We start from the raw sequence: 19174 nt of genomic DNA on the forward strand, positions 1-19174 counted from the left end.
CTTTAAACAAAAATATAATCTTCAAGCTGAATACGACTGTATAGTTTAATACTGTAGACAAATAGGGTTACATGAACAAAAAAAAAACAAAAGCTGGTGTTTTCTAATAGCAACACGTCTCACACTATTTTATTCATTACAAAAGACACATTGCAAGTGTAATTATACATTGTCCAATTATAGCTTGTTTCTATGTTTAATATGGTGGAATATCTGTAGCATATTATATTATACCATACATATTATAACTGTTTTAGCAGCCTCTGTTTTATTCCACCAAAATCTTTTTTGTCATGTTATTGAGAAACCAAAAAGTCCTGTTTTGTTAGAAAACTTAGTGATCAGTACAAGCTGCTGACACCAGAGACTCCTTCCATACAAACAAAACACACGTCTCTTTACAGAAAACTTCCCCATATCACTAACTCTCTTCTTTTTTTATGCATTAGTTACTCTTAGATTATGTGCAGCATGCACCATTCAAACCCACAAAAATGAGCTGGTACTACAGAAGGTATCATGTTAAAAATATTCATGTTAGTTTAAACCCGTTGTTTGATTTACAGCTGTTATTATTGTAAGAGCTGCTGTTATAGAAAACAAATCAACTCCTCACAAAAATAAAATAAAATTTGATAACAGCTAAGTGGTATAGATTAAAATGTGATATATTATATAATATTCTATAATATCCCATGCTTTATAAGCTCAAGATTTAAATGCACAGTTACGATTCAGTAATTAGTCTATACGTGGGCAGAAAGTAGAATTATGGGCTCTTTAGTTGTACAGGGTAAGTTGGTAGCACACGTTCTGCTTTGGTGGGTTGTACAGCTGCACAGGGCGCAGTGCCAGTTGGGTGGAGTGTCCTGAGAGGAAACAGTTCAGATTCTGTTGAACAAACCTCACACTTCACATGCTTCTCATGCAGACACTAACTGAAAGGGAGGGGAACCAAAGCGCAGCCCAAAATAATTCAGTAACACTTCATGTGTAAGCCAATTTAGAGATGTGCTAGCTTAGTGGTTAGGGTGTTGGACCACTGATTGGAAGGTTGTGAGTCTAAGGTCTACCAATTGTATATATCTGGGCCCTTGAGCAAGGCCTTTAACACTCAAATTTTCAATTGCTCTGGATAAGGGTGTCTTCCATAATGCCATATTTATCCAACAGGTTTTATGTTTAAACAGATCAGGTATAGCAGCTTTTTATTGGTGGATTGAACTTGTAATAGTTAAGAATTTAGTATTTTTCACACTTAACTAAATAGTTTCTTAGTCAGCGGTTAAAGCGCCATTGCCACCAAAATGTGAACTTTACCTTAATTAGATATTGCATATATTATACACATACATTTTGCTCATACATGGAAAGAAAGAAAAAAAAAATTTATTTAAAATTTGTGCTTTTTTGTCTCTCATTATTGATTTGCATTTCTACTCATGAACTCCATTGTATTTATTTTTCCATTGTAATCTGCTTTATCGTTTAAACGTATTTCGTTTCCTATCTAGTAAAAACAAACATCATGTCATTAAAACGGAACTCTATATAAACTGTATTATTAATCGGTAATCATTAGTCACGTGAAATACTTTGTGTGTGTGACGTTGTATAAACCAGAACCAATCAGCAAGCTCCAGGCCGTAGGGTGTCCACCAATCCGCGGATTCGATGTTGGGGAAAAAATGGCGTCTTTCATCAGATGGAGATGTGTATCAGTGTTGGTTTTTTCGGTATTTATCTTTTTAGTTCATTGTTCGGACAGTAAACTTAAAAAGAAGAAGGATATTCGGGATTACAATGACGCGGATATGGCGAGGCTTCTTGAGCAGTGGGAGGTAAAAGGCACAGAGCAGCGGCTGAACATATCACCAGCGTTAGCACTTTGCATTAGCATTAGCTTTACAGCTAATATTTCCGCTTAATTCGTGCTTCTTTAACCCTTATGCTAACACGCTAGCTACGTGCAGCAATACAACAACGTAGGCAAAACACTTTACAAACAACGTGCATGAGAAAGAATGCATCAATTTGCATTGCTGTGTTCTAGATAGTGTGCTTATAGCAACCAGACCTGCTTAAATATATGAGCAGTAGTGGTTCAGTGTATGGAGGAGGAGGAGGATGATGATGATGATGATGATGATGATGTAGATGTAGTGACTGTAACTGACAATTGCAACACAAGCAGTGTGTCTCAGTGCCTCTTCTGTCTGCTGTATAAAAGAGGATTATTAGGTGATGTAGTGTAACTATGTTACTAGTATTATTAGTTATTACTGATCAAGGACCACATTCTAATCATCACCACAGTTAACAACGTTTGTTTGTTTTGTCACATTGTTGTTGGTCCATTTAATATTTTTAGGGCAATATAATTTGCATCCTTTTTTCTGTTGGCAGAAAAAAAAACATCATTTTTCATTGACCTTGATAGAAAAGCTGTGAGTTCAGTGAAGAGCACATGAGATAGGGAGAAGGAGCTTACTGGTGCTCAGTAGGGAGAAGGAGCTTACTGGTGCTCAGTTAATACCAGATAGGACAAAACACACGTTCAACTTGTTCCTGTCTTTTCTGTTCGATTTTAAAGAGTGATAACATTGAGTGATTTTGTTTTTGAATCATAACTTCTCCTAAATTATGGTACTCAAGGTGTGATAGCTCTGCAAATATAATCTAATAAAATCTACCAAACAGCACTGGATATCATGGTGAGTGTATTATAGTGTAAAGTTGATTAGATTATGTATTGTACAGTCCATAGGTGAGAGGGATTCATTCTGATGCTGCAGATATTTCTAAAATGCTGGTTGTAGATGGTTTTAATGGCAGGAAAATATTACCCAGTGACTCCCCAGTGCATGCCGGTTTGTGACTGCAGTGTACATATTTCTGGTCAGGTTCACTCTCCATGATGCACTAGAAACAGTCAATTTCAAAGTTTTAAAATTTAATTTTTACCTGAATTTATATATTTCTGTAAAGCTGCTTTGTGACAATATCCATCGATGATCCAAAACTGAACTGAAGAGAGCGAGCATGCACTCATGCAAAATGAGGAAGAATTCTTGAGAGCAACCAGACTAAAAAAGGAACCCATTCTTATCTGAGTAACACTGGATAGTGCAATTCTAAAATTATTCCCTTTCTATAACTGTTCTGTATTGTCAAATAGTGTCATTGGGAAATTCAGTACAGTATCTTTTATCGATTGTTCACTGATGGAGACTTGAGTGCATCACATTTACATTTATGGCATTTAGCAGACACCCATATCCAGATGAATTGAGGGTTATGGTCCTTGCTCAGGGACCCAGCAGTGGTAGCTTGGTGGACCTGGGATTCAAACTCATGACCTTCCGATCAGTAGTTTAACGTCTCACTAAGTCCAACACCTTAACCACTGAGCTTCCACATCCCTTGAGATCTGAGTGCAAATCAGATTGTTGCAGTTGCAGACTAAAGCAACCTCCAAATCATGAGAGTCCAACTAGAATTAGAGCATTATTATGGGTCTGGCAGGTCCAGAGAGAAGAAGGGGTCAGGATCACTTGTATCTCAGAAGTAGCATGTGTGGACAGAGAGACTGTTTATTTATTTATATGCATGTTTATTAACTGTCATGTTTTCTTTCATATTTAATGTGGAAAATTAAAAATTTTCTTATATAATAACTTTTTTTAAAGTCTGTGATCCTCAAATGTAGTCTTTTGGCCAAAATCTAGTGTTTGTAGAGGCATTATATAAATATCAGGAATTACATGATAAATAATTAGTTTTTTTAATGTCTGTCAGCATCAGTTCTAAGTCTAAGTACATTACAAAATATAATTTCACAGATTCTGTGCAAAATACAGTTATTCAGTGCTGTAGTCCATTAATAAAATACTGTTTGTTGCATATGAACAAAATTATGCAAGTACAAATGCAGGAGGTGGATCACAAATGCAGGAGTCATAGTTTTAATGTAAACAATTTTGTTTACATGTTATTTTGTTACATATGTTATACTGAACAAAACAACCACTAACACATCACTAAAAGATGATATGTTTCCTGTTTGTTAGATTGTGTTGTTAATGTTGATGTGCATCGCGCTATGCAAAACAACAAAGTTTTAATCTAGAACCTCATTACATGCTGCTTGTTTGATGTTCTTTAAGTGTCTGTGGTGCAAACGCCATAGTGTTAGTTTGAATTCAGCTACTACCTAACTTGACAGTCAGGTGTTTAACTGGCAGACTTTTTGTTTTTGTTCACTTTTCCCTTATCTCTGATTGCTTTTATTTTCACAGAAAGATGATGACATAGAAGAGGGGGATTTGCCAGAGCATAGAAGACCCTCCCCATCCATCGACTTTTCCAGAGTGGACCCTTCCAAACCTGAAGAACTCTTGAAGATGTCCAAGAAGGGAAAGACTGTGATGGTGTTTGCAACAGTTTCTGGAAACCCCACAGAGAAGGAGACAGAGGAGATCACCAGCCTGTGGCAAGGCAGCCTCTTCAATGCCAACTTTGATATCCAAAGGTACTTACTGTGTTACATACATGTAATGCTTTTAAGAGAATTGGGATCTAATTTTAAGTTGGGTTGGGATCTATTGGCCAGGGAGAGCGTCTTTGGCGCTGGGGATGACTTTTGGGCCAAGATTTGTTGTTGTTTGCTAAGACATGCGTGTTAATTCCATAATGTTTGGCAGCTCAATTCTCCTCAAATTTTGACATTTTGTATTTTGTCTATTGTTTAGTTTAGAAAATTACAGGATTTTCTTTACTAATGTGTTTTTCTTTTAAACACAAATGAAACATTCCTTCCAAACACACAAAGAAATTTACAATACAAATTACTGAGAAAATGTCGAATTTACTTTGATCACAAACGTCACACCTTCGACACAACAATAAATGTATAATACCTTCAGAAAACTGGATACAGTCTGACAACTTGGTTAGAATTGATGGTTCAAGCAAGGACATCACGCTTCCAGTGTTTCTCTTATTCCCACAACCGTATGATTATATTGTTTACTTTCTAACCTTAGTTATGTCATGGGGCCAGCAGTGTAGTGGAACATAGAGAGTTTTCATACTCTTTCATACTCCAGTTTGGATTGTTTTATCTGTAGCTCAGGCCATTTCAGTCAATTGTTTTTATGAAGTGATGTACCACAGTTATTATTCTACGCACAACTACACAATAATACAATTTGTTTTGCCAACTTTATTGATTAGATGGCATCTTTACTAAACTTTGTGTTCTGTTCATTTGGAATCTTTACTTTGGCCAGAGCCAAGTTTATGTAAAAACCTATTAGAACAACCTATTAGAGAAGTTTCTAAGTAACTGTGAAGGAGCAAATGTTCTGCATAGTGCTGTAGAAGTTGAATCCAAGACGAGGCGAGTTAAACATGGAATGGCTTTGTTTATACGGTAACATAAGAAGCTGTGAAATGACTGGGGTTTGACCAATGCTTTGATTCTTGATATGAAAATCTTCAGTTGTCTAACATGAAAGTACTGAAACCAAAAAGTCCTCTGAACTACAGTCTGTACTGCTTCTGTTCTAGAAAATGTGCATATATCCACTGACCATTCACAATGAATTTAACAGCACTATAATCAATATAAAATGAATGCATTTATGTAGTAATTGTTTTTGTTTTTGTAGTAATTGTAATTGTTAGGAGTTTTAGGAGTTTAGGTTGTGTTATGTAAAATGTATACAGTGATCCAAGATTAGCCTTCTTACTGATCTGCGTATGTGAATATAATCATTAGATTGTGATAGCAATTGATTTTTGTTCTCAAGGCTTTGTTGGCTTGCAATGGGCTGCAAGAGCAAGTAAGTCCAGCATGGTTTAACCAACCAGAAGCTCCCAAAACTAAGGATGAGCTGGTCAGCTTATAAATTATGTTTATAATTTGTTATTATAAATGTTTAAGATAGATAGATATATAGATAGATATCATAGTTGGCTTGCATATAAATTGATCAATATATCCTAGTTGGTTTACTCTTGTATTATTTTATATATATATATATTTTTTTTATATAACTCTGGCACTCCGTGATAAGTCCTGTAGCCTTGACAAAGAAATATAATATGGAGAAATTGTTTATTTGGAGCTGTGCATTAGGGCTCTTTGTATTCTGTATCCAATGCGTGTTTGGAAAATGTCTTTCTTTCCTGTTTTAACACCCATTTTTTAGGTTTGTGGTGAGTTCCAACCGCGTCATCTTCATGCTACGTGATGGCAGCTATGCGTGGGAGATTAAAGACTTCCTGGCTCTCCAGGAGCGGTGTGAGGACGTGACTGTGGAGGGCCAGGTGTTTCCTGGGAAAGCAGCCAATAAAGCCAACAAAGCTAACAAGGAGAAAGAACAAAATGAGACCAAGAAGAAAAAGGACAAGAATGCAGGCAACCGAGTAAATAAAAGCAAACAGGAGCTATGACGGCACTAATTTCCACAAGGATGGTGGAGCAGAAGAAAGACGGGTTGATGCATTAAAGCGCTCAATTCTATATATGGTTGAATCCGCAGTACCATCTGGTGCATGTACATGATGTATGTGTCTCTGATTTAACCATACAGAAGGTACTTACTTTAAAATCCTTCAGAAAGAACTTCATTCAGTATACGGTTAGTATTTTTTTTTTCTGGTCCCTTGATTTTTATGTTATCATTAGTCCACAAGATTTATCTAGACACTGAAATGATTAATCAATTAAATGAAAAGAGATGAAATGAATAATCATTAAATATGAATTGGCCTCATCACTACTTGTTTGCCACCATTATAAATCACTTAATACATTGTATTTTGTATCACAATAAAACTGATTTGTAATACATTACTGCAGCTTTACTGTGTAAAAGACTTCTTAAGACTGTTTCAGACATTCAGATTTATTATTTCTAAGTCTCCCTGTCCACCAGTTTGGGCATGAATACTACTATTGTCACAGTTGTGCAACAACAGATGAAGATTGGAAGGGGGGAGTAAGTCACCTGATCTCTGGCTCAGATTAGCGGATTAGCTAAACGTTTGCCCATTGTAGCCTTAGATCATGGTGTTTTGAATCAATATGAAAGCATGCAGTTTATTCAAGCACTATATATATATATATAATATATAAAAAAAATTTTTTCAATTATTTTAAAATTCTTTGCAATTATTGTATTTTGGTGGGTCCTTTTGGCCAGTGGTGGGAGCCCAGAAGGCTACACAAGGAGCACCTCCATTGTAATGTGGTATGAATGAATAAACTTAATCTTGTATCCAGAAGGGTGGCTCAGGATGGTGCCAACAATAGCTCTAACGTTAAAGCACACATCTAACCCTTGTACATTTGAAGATTCTTCAATTACTCCATTAGGCATAGTCAAAGTTAACATTCACTTTTATTCCCATAAATAAACTTTATTTCTTTTGTGTCATGTTCTTTCGTGAACACTACATTTCAGTGTAAGGATGCATGCCACACTGTTCTTTTTAAAGCAAGCTCTAGAACAAAGCCATTACCTACAATGGAGTGTATATAAAAATGACCCACATTTTCCATCTGTAATGAAACTAGATTTTAGCATTATCTCTTTTATCAGTTGTGTGAGACAACCAGTGACATGCTTTTGAGTTGCAGACAAGAAACAGAGTCAAAAATGTAGTACAGAGTACTTTGATTTTAAGTAAAAATGTTTTGGCACCCTGGAACAAAAAATCCAAACATCACGGACATGAAATCCACCTGGAAGCTTTAAAAGGAACGAAGAGAGCTCAAGACGAACAAGGTCTGTCACAGCAGCCAGAGGAACTCTCTTGAGTGTTAATGCATTCATTCATCATCTGTTCCCTTCCTTTCTAGGGGCTATTAAGGGGATATAAACTCGGCATTGGTTTGTGGAGTAGACACACAAAATGTCCCACCTGTACTGCTGAGGTACATGGCTGATCGGTGTGAATCCTAATGCTCCCACTGCATCTGGTGAAAAGAGAAAACATGCATCTGTTCTCATTTATAGAATATATATTCTCACACAAACCTGAGACACACAAACATGTCTTGCTGTACACAAGACGAAGCAGACGAGTTTAAAGGCAAATGTTCTGAAAGAGCAAATTGCTATAGTCCAAATGCTATTTCAGAACATTTGCCTTTAAACTCTTCTGCTTCGTCTTGTGTACAGCAAGACATGTTTGTGTGTCCCAGGTTGGTGTGAGAATACAATCAGCAAGCGATGCAAGAAAGGGAAGTGGATAGAACGTATGTAGGGGAAGAAAGGGAAGCAGGTAGGAAGCAAGTGACAGAAAAAAGTGGAAGCAGGAAGGAAGCAAGTGATACAGGGGAAGCAGGTAGGAAAAAAGCAAATCAAGAAATGGCAAACAGGCAGGAAACAAGCTACTAAGGAACTGAAGCATGTGATATTACAGGATGTTGAAATTAAGTATACAATGTATGAAAGCGAAGCAGATAGAAGACAGGAAAGTAGGGACTACATACCCAATAGACCTTTGCTGTTCGTATCCTGACTCAAGTTACATGTTTTATGTGTTGACAAGTAAATCATGTACAAGAACAAATAGCATGGTAATAAACTCTGCTAGCAATTGTTTATAATTCTCGAACGAATAAGCACTTAACTATGAAGAACAATAGTTTTTTTCTTTTCTTTGGTGAGCAGACCATGTTCAGCACACTTTGTACCTCACCTATGTCTTAACATTTACAATACTTGGCATTCATTATCACAGCACACTTCCTTTGTACCCCCACTCAGCGTTTTACACTTTCTGTGTTGGAAATTTCATTGCTGAGAGCTGACAAAGCTGCAGCTTATTTCTGTAACAACTCAGGCCTGTTGGGTTTTTTTCCCCCCAAATGCCTTCTGCACTTCGTGTGAAGGAGTACATTCCACATGGTTTGTAATAGGACTGAGAACCACACCCACAGCACACAGGGTCAAACCGTTTCAGCAGCACAGCAGCCTCTGTCTACTGAATCGCCTTGAAGTGAGAAATACTACAGCAAAAAGATCAGATATTTATGTTGCACGACTAAATGTTATACATTCCTAAGGTGATGGACTATAATTGGATGCATCTCAATCAGCTCCCTACAGTAGGTCTGAATCAGTATATCATGTACACCAATGTTGGCACTTCCTCATCTGCAACTGTAAATATTTAAGCTTCATACATCATATAAAGTTGTCAGCTTAATCGCTTACATTTCTTTATACTAACATAGTTCCCTGCATGATGGAACACACTCTTTTCACAGGTTTTTAACCCAAACGCATCTTATGTAGCTGTGCTTTTTTCCCCCTCTGCAGCTATTTATTAAATCAGACTGCATGCTTTATTCTTGACATTAGATAGACATTAGATCTAGAAACACAACAGAATGTCATGAAGCAGTAAGACAAGTCATATCTTTGTCATTTATTTCTGTACAAAAGGCTTGATTCAAAGTGATACATTACTTTAAAATCAGTCACATTTACAGCACATCAATGTACAACTCAAGGTTAATGTATGCAAATTTTTAATAATACAAGAAAGTGGAATATTGTTTAGATTTGTGTTGTTGTTGTTGGTGGTTTTTTTTTTTCAGAATTACAGAATTACATTACAACTTAAAAGATGTCCATTTTGAATTTGCTCGATAGTGCCTGTACAATAAATAAGTAGAAAATATAACTCTGTTATCAATCTGAAGGATTTTAGAAACACATAAAACATACAAATCACTAACAAATCATGACCCCCGAAAAAAGACCAGCTATTTCGGCTAGTTCCCTGCCTGATGGAATACACGTTGTCAAATCTTTTCACAGGTTTAAACCCAAACGCATCTTCTGTAGCTGTGCTTTTTTTCCCCCTGCAGATTTTCATTAAATCAGACTGCATGCTCTTTTCTTTCCGGTTCTTTCGTTTGATACAACAAACTGACCACAAATCCGGTATGCTATAATGAAATGGCAAAAATCTCAGACCTCACAACATTTACAATCTTTGATTTGAAATGATTTTTTTTTTTTTTTTTTTTTACAGAATAAAAAACATGATTTTTTTATGGAATGACAAACACCACAGAGAGAGGGCAGAAAGAATAAAAAGGAATGTGGTGCATCTTTCTCACACTTCTCTCTCTCGTGTGGCAGAAATTATATTCACACTGACAACACAATCTGAATTATTCACATAATGTGCACATTATCACGTACATCGACATCACACACTGATCCGGATGAGAGGAGTGACGTGAACGCATGCTTGCTTGAGATTGGCCGTCGGAGTTCAGTAGTCCTGGTGTGCGTGAGTGATCGGGGCGGCTCTGGACGATCTCAGAGCTTCATCACCCGTACAACGGGCACTGGTAGCACCTGGTGGAGATTGGCACACACATCATCCACCACCATTTTCACCCAGTCAGGCCGGAAGCTGCCTTTAAACCCCACGAATGCCAGTTTATCTGTAGAGAAACAAAACGAGATTAATTTTCATTGTTCTACTTGTATGCACGGGTGTGTTTGTGTGTCAGGGTATGTGCGTGACCTTAGAGGAAGTTCATTTTCAACGAGCAATGCCTATTTAGAGCACCATGAGGTGTAGCAAATGGTTAGTGCAGAAATAGAAATGTGGATATAAAAGTATGAGAAATAAAGTAAAATACAGTTTCTTTTTACTTTTCCACATCTCGTTGTGACACAAACTTGGAACATGTGTGTGCGAGGATGTTAATATAGTTTGCAAAATTATTTAAAATGATGAACATTAAAAATTCTGATTGCATAAGTATTCATCCCATATGTGCAATCAGGTCACACTTGAATACTTATGCAAAGCGCTATATGCTTTTATCCCAGTGAACAATGCAGCAGTCGAGCATTCCGATGCACCCGGCCATTCTAATGCAGCTCCATGCACAGCAATGTGTGATGCACTGTGTATTCTGACACCTTTCTATCACAGCTGTCTATCAATGTCAATGGTTTAAATGACATGACTGATCAGTGCATGTTTACATGTTAATAACTCAGTCTAATAATTCTTTAGGTAATGCAGAGGGAGCCTATAGTACTCCATGATGTTAATTTCTGCCATATTGAATTTTGTGGTATTATGGATTTTTTTCCTTCTTCCTCCATAACACGTTTTCCGTAACACTCGAGTGAATTTAACAGTGAAGCATCCAAGCTGAAATTGAGGCCATTTCTAATTTCTCTGCTGTTATGTATTGACAATAAACATTGACATTAACAGGAAGTGAGGCAGTATCTCAGTATGGCAGTATGTCTTGGCATATTGCCATCGAATTAGCATCCTTGAGATCAAGTTCTGAATGTCGAATAGTCTCTCTCCGTGTTAAAAGGAAATAAAGAGTAAAAAAATAGTGCTTGGCCCCCTAATCTCTGCTCGCAGCAACGCTTGGCATGATTACTTTCAACTCGTTGTAGGTCGTAACACTCATTCATGTTGGTTCACTTTGTTCAGGAAATTTCTCCCTGAAGAAATAAAGAGTATAATTGAAGCTCTGAGAAGATCTCATGCACAAAACATGCAGAAATTTGCCCAAGGGATTGAAACTAACATGTGTTAGTAGTATAAGAAGGAAGGGGCAGGAGGAAGAACCCTATGGCTCCGGCATGTGTATCTGCACATTCCCCTGTATAACACATATGTGTGGCATGTTCTTTTTACATGCTGAGCATTCTGGGAAATGATATGAATTCCATAGCTATATCTGAGCTTTACTTTCATTTCATTTATCACTGCTTTTACATTTATGTTTCAGTTTTCTCATCAATTGGCGATTTTTGTATTGTTTTAGTGTGGATGAGCCTTTTCTGCCAACTAGGAATTGAGCAGAACATCACATTCCAAAGTCTTTTATTCATCAGAACTGAAAATAAATAAATATGTTACTCTTGAGGATGAGCCTTCCTATAAACTACACCTATCGATGAATATATTTTTTATTCTTTGTTAACGAAAAAGCTCATTTTTGAGAAATCTGTTTACATTTAGACTTTGATTATTACTTAATCATTTAATAGAAGAGCAATTAATGTGAATCTGTGAGTTATTTAGTCGTTATTAAAATTTGAATTAGTTTGAGAATTGAGTTGCATTGTGGTATAACTGTGATTCATCTGATGATAAAAAAAAATAATTAAAAAAAATTATAAGCATGTAAAATACGGTTATATGAAACTAGATGCGTACTGATAGACCAAATGTGGCTCAGTTGTAGGAAGCTGCATTTAAGGTTTATACTGGTATTTGAAACGGTAGTCAAAATGGCCAAATTGTAACTGATGCTAATTCGGGTTTTGGAGAGATAGCAGCCCTGCTGTTAGCTCTGTTCTGAGACCCTGCCCTCATGGCATGTGTCCTTGCCATCAGATTCAGTTCATCACTGTCATTCCATGATGGTATGAGGTACGTGTGGACCTTTAAACATTTAGCAGCAGGGGTTATAAGGCGTACGAGCAAGAGCATGTGCAGTAAATGATCATATTTTGAATTTATTCGGACATTCTTATCCAAACTCATATGAACAAATGTGATCTATTTAAAATAGTACAGTTTTATTGCCCCCTATTGTCTATGTTAGCCATGTGCATTTTTGATATATATTAATTCCAAAACAAAACATTTTTTAGTGACTGATATATTTATAAATAAGATTAACAGAATCTAAATAAAGGGCCTGCTCCAAAACTGTATGCAAAATACATGCTTTTAGAAACGGCTTTACTTATCATCACTAGCAACATAAATCCTATTTTGCATTAAGATTGACAATGCTATTTCATGTTTAAAAAGACAATATACAAATATAATTACAATGACAAGCAATATTTCTGATGGATGTGTGCAATAAATTTTGGCAAACACTCTCTTATTGCAACGTAAAAGACGACACCAGTAATGGGTTACGTTATATTACGATATCTTTCGTTTCTACTCCATAGTTTGTCACGTACAGACTGATGCAGAGAGGACGAGTCTGTGATCGAGGTTGTCGTGAAAACAACACACTAGTTATTCTTTGATTTTATTACCATTACTGCTTTTTCCTGCTGAAATACTGAAATATATTTTATCCAAGCTGAAAGAAATTGCCAAGAAAATCTTTTGAAATGGTTTTAGTTACCTTTCAATTTCACAGTCGGGTCAGCACCCAGCTTTTCAAGTATCTTGGTCCATGGTCCCCTTGTAACCAGCATACCAGTCGAGGTAATCAACACTATACAGCTGGAAGTGTGCACAAAGATGTTGTTGGTTAAAAAAGTTGTTTAATCAAATGAAACTTATAGCTAATGGAAAATATACATAAAAGATATGCAGAGATTCCCATACAATAAAGATTAAAGGTGCCCTGCCACACTATTTCATTACTTTTATGGTAATGTCTGACGTTTACGATGGACTCTGTAACTTTTTTTTTGGAAAAAATGCCTTGGTTACCTTGTTTCAAGCCATTCTAGTGTGGTATAGAAAATCTGCAGGAAGACTCAGCTCGATTTGCGCCAGTTCTCATTAATATTCAATGAGCTATGCTGCTTGTCTCCGATTGGCTAACCGCTAGGATATGAGAGCATGACTATTCATTCACCCAGCGCAATAAGTAGCCTAGGATATAGGAACTTTGTTTACAATCACCTGGAATTGCAGCAGAATGGCTTCTTCAGGTATATTGACGTTCAGTCATCCTTGCTGTATAGGAAACTCACTGAGCTACACGAATTCTGTGGGCGCGGTCTCAAGTGGGAGAGCTCATGAATAGTAATGAGCTCCATCATCAATTCCACGTCACACTATATATATATTTTATTCGATGTTAAAGCTGCATACTTGCCAGAGTAAGTTTGAATCTTACATTTACAGCATTTTGCAGAGTGACTTACATTTTATTTCAATTTATATTTATTCATACAAGCTTTTAACGCATAGACCCGGTTTCAACTGCTATTTTATGGTTCATTGTGTTCTTATTGATTCTATTTATTTTGTTTTTATTGTTGTTTTACTGGAAAGCACCTTGTGCTCCTTTTGGCAGTTGTAAGGTGCTCTATAAATAAAATTTGATTGATTGATTGATTGATACAACTGAGCAACTGAGGGTTAAGGGCCTTGCTCGGGGGCCCAGAAGTGGCAGCTTTGTGGACCTGGGAATTGAACTCATGACCTCCAGATCAGTAGCCCAACACCTTAACCACTGAGCTACCACATCCCCTACTGGCTACTGTTAGCATGGTTTTAATTTGCAGGTTAGAAATTAGTTCACTACATGTAACTTTGCTGTGAAATGTACTAGAATATTAGTATGTATTACTTATGAAAAATACTGTTACTGTGTGCTCCAGAACTATCTGACTGTCTGGTCAGGCAGCTGTGTTAATAGTATGAGTAATAATTATATAATCAATCAGCTGATGAGTAAAATTCTAATAAGCTCAGGTGTGGCAATCGAGATAATCTGAGGTAATAAAATCATCAGGTAATAAAGAATTGGACAAACAACTTAAAGGACATGTTATAATAAAGTTTCTCATCTAAAGACACAAGACAAGGCATTTGAAAAGAAAGTACTGTACCCTCGGTTAAGTTTAAGTCCACAACTGCATTTGATTAACCAATGGTCTGTATTTTTTCTAGCTCTACCCACACATTATGTCAGGTTTTTGGTCAGTAGCAAATCACTTGCAGGGCACTCGGTAACGGATCGACTAAAACAGGATTACAGGTTATCTAGGAATGAAGTGCAAGAATTAAAGGTGTGCAAGTGTGTACATACTCATCATTCAGGCTGTTGATGTAGTTTTCTATCTGAGCTGGGATGCCCTTCAGCACTGCATTCCTGAAGCCTTTCGTCTCAATCAGTTTGCCGCTGTGACCATCCAGCACCATCAGATGGATTCCATCCTCGAACTGGCAAATCTTCGATCCATTGGCCTGTAGGAGCAAGAAATTAGCCAGGATCTTTTAGAAATCTGTCCTTTTTTACTTCCATTTTGGAATTGCTATGTATATACAGAACATTTATAACGGCTATGCATTAAACGGTTATTAAGGTAATGTACATGGTTCTGTCAGGTATGTGAAAAACACATTTGTCTCTTACCTCAGCGCAGCCATAGACATTTTTGATGTTGTAATATGGTTTGTTACAAGACTCCACCTTGACTTCCAGAAAGTGCTCAGATGTTTGAGGCTGAAAGAAAACAAAAGGAGCATTTCAAAATCAAACCTGACATAAGCTTTGATAAAGGTTCCTTAATAAAAGGAGGAAAGTTTGCTTAACAGCCATTAAGTTACAAAACTGTGAATAAAATTCAGTATGATATTAGAGATAAGGAAAACCCACTACCACAGAGCTAGACATGGCTAAACTGGAGTTGCAGGATATATATAACAAGCTATTTGATTAAAAGACTTTCAGATCCATCTTACTAGGCTGGAGCGGGGTAGTTTCTTAGGCATGGGTACATCAACTACAGGCTTCTCTGAATAGTTGGGGTAAGCTTTTGCCATGCAGTTACTAGGTGCGCTGCCTTTTGGGAAGCTGGCCGTGATCTTCACTCTCTCACAACCCTTCACTGAGCAGAATGCAAAGGCGTCTCTGTTATTGTGTGCCTGGACCTTGAGGAATAGCAACCTGCACACCAAAATAAAGTGACAGAGGATACTATATTATTATTAATAATTATTATTATGAATAAAATATCACAACAAAATAATAAAAAATCTTACTATTAATCATTTAAAAACAATAACTCTTAGCGAACGTTATTAAAAATGAGCACAATTTGTTTAAATAATGATATAAGAAAAATAGCTACTATTTCTTGTAATATCCAATAATATTTTTCATTTTATCAAAATAAATAAAAAATGAAAATTAAGACCTATATAAAACATGCTGAGAGATGAGAGTCTCTTACCCAGTATTCTCCTCCCAGTAGTAATAGCCCCTAGCCTGGTGAGTGTGGTTGACCTTTTCTCTCTGAAACGTTTTCACAAATGTCCCTGTCTTTGCCGTGTCTTTTGTGAGCCGGTTGTGAATGTCGGAGATGATGCTGAAAGTCGTGTCTTTTGGGTAACAGAAGCCAATGTTTATCCAGTCATTCCTGTTGAGAGGAGGCATAAGTTTGCAGAAATGATGGTCACTTTAAGTCACAAGTATTGTTTTTTATTGCTGAGCTTCCTTATGCACACTAGGTGGCAGAAGAGACCAATTGTTATTGCATATGTTGCTAAAAAATTGGGCAAGATGGGGATCTTTTACAGAGTGACCTTTTTAAATACCAATAATAATTTGGTAAGCAATTTGTTTTATTATTTTATTAATAAAAAAATTATATTTATATTTATATTTATATTTATATTATTTTATTATTTTTTTATTAAATTAAATTGTTTTTTTTACAGAAGATTTGCTAAATAAGTGTTCTCATTGTTTATGTTTTGTTGTTACAGAGAGAGAGAGAGAGAGAGAGAGAGAGAGAGAGAGAGAGAGAGAGAGGACTTTGTTCTCCACAACTTAGTTGGGAAGAAACAAATTAGATGTGGTGGAAAAAAGTTAGCATAATCAAGTTTAAAAGTCAGTATAATCTAATACTGATTCAGTAAACAACTGTATGCATTATGCAGTGTCATCTTTACTGCTCTTAGTTCACAATAATGAAGAATGATGAATAAATGAATGGGTTCTAACACACCAAATGTACTGACCTGACTGAATATGAGATAATGTACACTGGAATCTAGAAATGGTTCTAGTTTGATTTTGTTGTTTCTGACCTGTTAAAGTTGATAATCCACACAGTAACTTCAGCCGGTGCGGCCGCATCCCAATGCACCGTGTAGGTCTTAGACAGCATGACTACAGGCTGGAACTGCTGGTAGTGTTTTTTCTTCTCCAGAGCTCCTTCCAACTCCAGAGGCTTGTCTGGATACTCATTCTTCACCATCGTCAGTTTAAGATTGGCTGGGTTCCGGGCCTGGATATAAATCTGAAGCACATGATAAACGAGAGAGATTTAAAGAGAGATAGATATACGAAACCTAGATGCTGCTTTAACCTAAGACTGATACAACAAAAACACCAGTGAGGTGAACTGAACTCATGAACAGTGCAGCATTTGTATATAAGATTCATATTATCATGTCTTGAAAGCAAGACAGCAAGCAATTCTTTATTAACAACAGAAAGCTTAGAGAACATCCAGAATATAAGCTTGAATTCAGTCAGCCTGGATAGATGAGTTAGTGTTTATTACTTTGTAATTACTGCTAATCTTCTCTTTAAATCAAACTGATTTTAGATAATAGTCTTAAGGTTATATTTTTTTGTAGGTTGTATATTAAATTAGATTTGGTCTGCCATTCTTGACCCCTTTACACAGTTTTTCAGGGAGGCTGTATCATGGCTTTATCATTCTGAAACCAAGTTAGCTTGAGTTGTCCATCATCTTAGATTACACTAAATTTGTAAGGACCAGGCCTGGAGGTGGCTTGCCTGCCAGGTCGACTTTGGCCACCAGAGGGAGACATGAGCAGAGAAGTCTGCCAGCTAAGATCTTCCATGCAGTTTCACCTGTCCATGGCTCTTTAAGGGAAGCCTGCCACTGCCTAAATACTTAGTTTAAAGTTCTCTTTTTGATGGTACATGTAAGCTGTTATTGGTCATTTTGAAAAGTATTGCTTGTACACTAGCCTTTATTTTGTTCCAGGCTGGCCTTGTCATGTCAACTTAACCGCTTTCTTGAGCTTTTGATTTCCTTATCTTGAGTGAGCTTTTAATGTCAGCACCTTGAGGAGGGAAGTTGTTTACTCTTTTTGTTTTATCTAATTTATTATTTTTAGTTTCAAAAAGTGCCATGCCCATTTGTGCCTTGCTGGTGCAGTAATTGGCCTATAAGGTTCTGACTTTCAATGTCCCAAGGGGTAAGCCAAGGAAGCCATTCATTCGTTCATTTTCTACTGCTTATCTGAACTTCTCAGGTCACGGGGAGCCTGTGCCTATCTCAGGCAACATCAAGCATCAAGGCAGGATACACCCTGGACGGAGTGCCAACCCATCACAGGGCACACACACACACACACACTCACATTCACTCACGCATTCACACACTACGGACAATTTTCCAGAGATGCCAATCAACCTACCATGCATGTCTTTGGACTGGGGGAGGAAACCGGAGTACCCGGAGGAAACCCCCGAGGCACGGGGAGAACATGCAAACTCCGCACACACAAGGCGGAGGCGGGAATCGAACCCCGACCCTGGAGGTGTGAGGCGAACGTGCTACCCACTAAGCCACCGTGCCCCCCCCAAGGAAGCCAATACAATTATATTTACTGGGTGATCAAAAACTGAGTTAGGTTTTCAAATTAAGTTTCCTCTTGCATTCTAATCCTTTAAACCAACTCTGCATTTGGGCCCATCCCACTGACTCCCCATTAAAATGGTCCAATTTTAATTGTGTTCTTTTTTTCCTAATTAATAATTTTTTTTAAAATAATGCATCCACTTGGTTTCATCTAGTCATGTTACAGGTTATTCCTTACATTTAGCCTAAAACAGATTATCTGCATTGTGTGCATATTCCCATTTTCCTCACCTGCTATTAAAGTATATGGTGTGTAATCAAGTGTAATCAAGCAAATTCTACCATGACAGACCAGCAAATTCTATCATCATGCTTCATACACCATGAATCAGGCTTATGAGCACTAATATGTTAATATGGACAGGTTGTTGATGCATAAAGGTAAAAGCATAAATATAGATGTGACCATGCCATAACCCTAATATCCTAAAGAAATGGGATTTTAAAACATATTTATCCAATCTATCCTTATATATTGTCAGTTAGCAATATAAAGTATATCTAAACACCTTTCTTGTGCTCTATCAATCTGCTGACTCACAGACATCGATTGGTCAACAAGGGGTTTGGTTATTTTGGAGATAGTCACAAGATAGTCACAAACCTGCTTACATAACATCATTACTAATCCTGTCTTTATGTTTCATTAGGTAGCAAACATGGCTACTGGTTTTAGCTGCCTAGTAAACCATTAGTTCATTTGTGCTCAGGTTTCACTCAACGTTTTTAGCAAATTTGTTTCTTCTATGGCAAGTGTATTGTTG

The 19174-nt window shown here is 36.9% G+C and overlaps 2 protein-coding genes across 3 annotated transcripts in view; one reads left to right on the forward strand and one right to left on the reverse strand.

Annotated features, from left to right (window-relative positions):
* The first annotated feature begins 1640 nt into the window (after positions 1 to 1640).
* On the forward strand, positions 1641 to 6859 carry mesd (mesoderm development LRP chaperone). The gene is made up of 3 exons (XM_027162077.2): positions 1641 to 1841; positions 4299 to 4531; positions 6216 to 6859. Exons 1-3 carry the CDS (start codon positions 1689 to 1691, stop codon positions 6457 to 6459), a joined length of 630 nt encoding a protein of 209 aa, XP_027017878.1. The 5' UTR covers positions 1641 to 1688; the 3' UTR covers positions 6460 to 6859.
* Positions 6860 to 9427: 2568 nt separating this feature from the next.
* The window catches only part of LOC113652809 (cell migration-inducing and hyaluronan-binding protein), a 125780-nt gene continuing 116033 nt past the window's right edge, over positions 9428 to 19174 (reverse strand). For both annotated transcript variants that reach the window (XM_027162082.2, XM_047810303.1), the window contains exons 23-29: positions 16819 to 17030; positions 15960 to 16145; positions 15469 to 15673; positions 15140 to 15229; positions 14813 to 14970; positions 13169 to 13269; positions 9428 to 10480 (exon numbers count right to left, since the gene is read on the reverse strand). In XM_027162082.2, coding sequence (XP_027017883.1) covers positions 10353 to 10480; positions 13169 to 13269; positions 14813 to 14970; positions 15140 to 15229; positions 15469 to 15673; positions 15960 to 16145; positions 16819 to 17030 — 1080 coding nt within the window. In that variant the 3' untranslated portion in view covers positions 9428 to 10352. The remainder of the gene's footprint in view (positions 10481 to 13168; positions 13270 to 14812; positions 14971 to 15139; positions 15230 to 15468; positions 15674 to 15959; positions 16146 to 16818; positions 17031 to 19174) is intronic.

Source organism: Tachysurus fulvidraco, chromosome 2, assembly GCF_022655615.1.
Source record: "Tachysurus fulvidraco isolate hzauxx_2018 chromosome 2, HZAU_PFXX_2.0, whole genome shotgun sequence".
Lineage (NCBI taxonomy): Eukaryota > Metazoa > Chordata > Actinopteri > Siluriformes > Bagridae > Tachysurus > Tachysurus fulvidraco.

Bases quoted from the DNA above. Each gene is read 5' to 3' on its own strand.
- mesd (XM_027162077.2), top strand. From the start codon at position 1,689: ATGGCGTCTTTCATCAGATGGAGATGTGTATCAGTGTTGGTTTTTTCG. The intron at 1,842-4,298 runs GTAAAAGGCACA...TTATTTTCACAG, and splicing joins GGCTTCTTGAGCAGTGGGAG to AAAGATGATGACATAGAAGA. The intron at 4,532-6,215 runs GTACTTACTGTG...CCCATTTTTTAG, and splicing joins GCCAACTTTGATATCCAAAG to GTTTGTGGTGAGTTCCAACC.